At 26.6% G+C, this 2876-nt stretch overlaps 1 protein-coding gene across 1 annotated transcript in view; it reads left to right on the forward strand.

Annotated features, from left to right (window-relative positions):
• The window catches only part of LOC112682688, a 9545-nt gene extending 8184 nt beyond the window's left edge, over positions 1-1361 (forward strand). Inside the window, exons 2-3 of the mRNA XM_025553370.1 lie at positions 685-1080; positions 1171-1361. Of these exons, the coding sequence (XP_025409155.1) occupies positions 685-1080; positions 1171-1361 (587 nt within the window). The remainder of the gene's footprint in view (positions 1-684; positions 1081-1170) is intronic.
• Positions 1362-2876: the final 1515 nt, after the last annotated feature.

The raw sequence follows: 2876 nt of genomic DNA on the forward strand, positions 1-2876 counted from the left end.
CTGCTTTAAGTGACCAAATAATTAAAATGCCTTCAGATTTGGAGATAAATATAAATAATACGCGTGGTCAGAGCTATGATAATGGTTCCAATATGAGAGGAAAACATAACAGAGTTCAAAAACGCATACTTTATAATAATCCTAAAGAATTTTATGTACCGTGTAGTTCTCATTCGTTAAATTTAATAGTTAATGATGCAGCGAAATGTTATATTTACACAGACTCATTTTTTAATACAGTATAAAAACTGTAAGTGTTTTTTTTCGGCGTCTGCTGAGAGATGGAAAATTCTGATTAAATTTTTACCCAAATTAACATTGAAGAAAATTTGTGACACGTGATGGGAGTCGAGGATTAATGCGATATCAATTTGAAGAAATTTACAATGCTTTGAATTTTAGTAAGGATGATATAAACTTAACTGGAACGCATGGTCTTCAAACAAAAGCAGATGCATACGCTCTTTTAAAAAATATGTGTGATTTTAAATTTATATGTTCCATTATTATTTGGTATGATAAATATATCATAATACTCAATAGATTATTGTTAACCCTGTAAGCAAACAACTACAGTCTATCCAATTTGATATACAAATTTCTGTTAAAAGTATATCAGAAATTATTGAGTTTTTAAAAGAATATGGAATGAATGGATTTTTTAAAGTCAAATTAACTGCTAAGAAATTACATCAGTCATAAGAATATTGGAGGAATTCCCTCAAGTCCATCAAGTGCATAAACGATTCAAGAAAATTAATTTCAACTATGAAAATAAAGATGATTGTCCTCTTCATAACTTAGAAAAAAAATTTGAAGTAGACTTCTTAAATACTGTAATAGATACTGCTATAAATTTGTTACAAGACAGGTTCATCCAGTTAAATAATCATAGTTCTAACTTTGGTTTCCTGTATGATATAAATATTTTAAAATCTTGGGAGCATGAAACCATACTAAAGCATTGCAAAGATTTAGAGATATTACTATCATCAAATGAAACTTCTGATATTAATATCATTGAATTATTTGAAGAAATTAAATTATTTTGTCAACTAACCGAATCAAATAGTTTTCCAAGTAAAAATCTTAAATATATCTTCAGTCATCAACTTCAGGAAATTTATCCTAATATTGCAATAAGTTTAAGAATTATTTTTATAATTCCAGTGACGGTAGCGTCTGCTGAAAGAAGTTTCTCTAAACTGAAACTTATAAAAAATCATTTACGATCAACAATGAGTTACAAACGTTTAACTGGATTATTAATTTTATCCATTGAAGCAGAGTTGGCACAAGAACTAAACTTGGAAAATTTAGTACAAGATTTTGCAACAAGAAAGGCAAGAAAAGTTAATTGATAATTTTAAAGTATTATTATTATAATTATAAATATTTTTCTTAATTGTATTTTTTTTTTTTTTTATACTAACTACTAACAGTATGTATACTATAGTCTCGTGTATTATTCTACTTTTTAAAGTTGTATATATATATATATATATATTTATGGTTTTGTGTATTTCTAATTTGTAAATCAACACATTTATAAAAAAAATTTAATTGCAATATAATGCATGTAACTATTTAATTTAGTATCTTAAGATCAGCATTAAAATGTTCGCTTTAGGGTGGAAAATATCTTACGACGGGCTTGTGCATATTTGTACAAACCAAGCGTACGTATGATCGTACTGTGTCGTCATACATTAAAATTAGGAACCGGAAACCGACGTTATGTTAAACATAAATAATGCGTCCTTATAAAATATATTTATGACCGTTGAAAAGTATTAAAACATCCCTACAAATCGCACTGTGAACAGATGAGATGATCTAAATGTATTTACATTATATTCATTAAATGTATGATACATTTAATTACGTTTAATATTTATTATATCATAAGTATTATATCACGGCTATAAAATTAAAATTTAGACAAATGTTAAATCACCTGTAGTATAAATTAAATGCCCACCTGTAATTTATCTGGATGGGATAAATATCGAAGTTAATAAATGTCAACACTCCATTGTTGGACAAGATTTTGTTTCTCAATAACCATAATTTGTTCATTATCCCCCCCCCCCCCCACTACCACCTTGGGTCTCCCCAATTTATTTGAATAAAACAAAGTTATTGTTAAAAATATGATCTATATAAACACTAAAAAATATTTTTTATCTCAGAAAACCCTAAGGGTTACGCTAACCTGAGTTATTTTTATTTATACAACTCTTAACATATAGTTGAATTGTTATAGTATTCTTTTATTCATTAAATATATAAATATATTTTTTTTTTTAACAACAATATTCCGAATAAGACTTATGATTAAAGTTTTCTGTATCATAATCTAATACTACTCCAGTGTACACCATACACCCACGCACATAATATAAATACGAACATTATTTATAGTTTTTAAGTTACCACGTTCTTAATCACCAAGCATTCATCTAAAGGTCAGTTTTGACTATAACTGACCTTTAGACTTAAGTATAAATATGCTCATAATATAAAGGATTCCTTGCTTCCGTATTTAATCTGATTTGATTAACCCTGTTTACTTACTCTAAAAAAGATTATAATACCATCATTACTGCTTCATGAATAATATATATTATTTATAAATCATTTTACTAATCATTAAACTTCAGCATATCTATATAATAACATTTTGTGGTCTGTCAAGAATTTAAATACCGTTCAATTTTATTTACTAAAGATGTAGTATGTATGTAGAGAAAACGAAAGTTTTCACAATACAAGTATAGTTATACAAGTTTAGTTATGTAAATATAAGCACATATATTATGTTTGCATATGTAGTGATGTTGTTATAATTTTGTGAACCATAAATGAGATTTTTT

The sequence above is a fragment of the Sipha flava genome, unplaced genomic scaffold, assembly GCF_003268045.1.
Source record: "Sipha flava isolate LNK unplaced genomic scaffold, YSA_version1 208_pilon_pilon, whole genome shotgun sequence".
Lineage (NCBI taxonomy): Eukaryota > Metazoa > Arthropoda > Insecta > Hemiptera > Aphididae > Sipha > Sipha flava.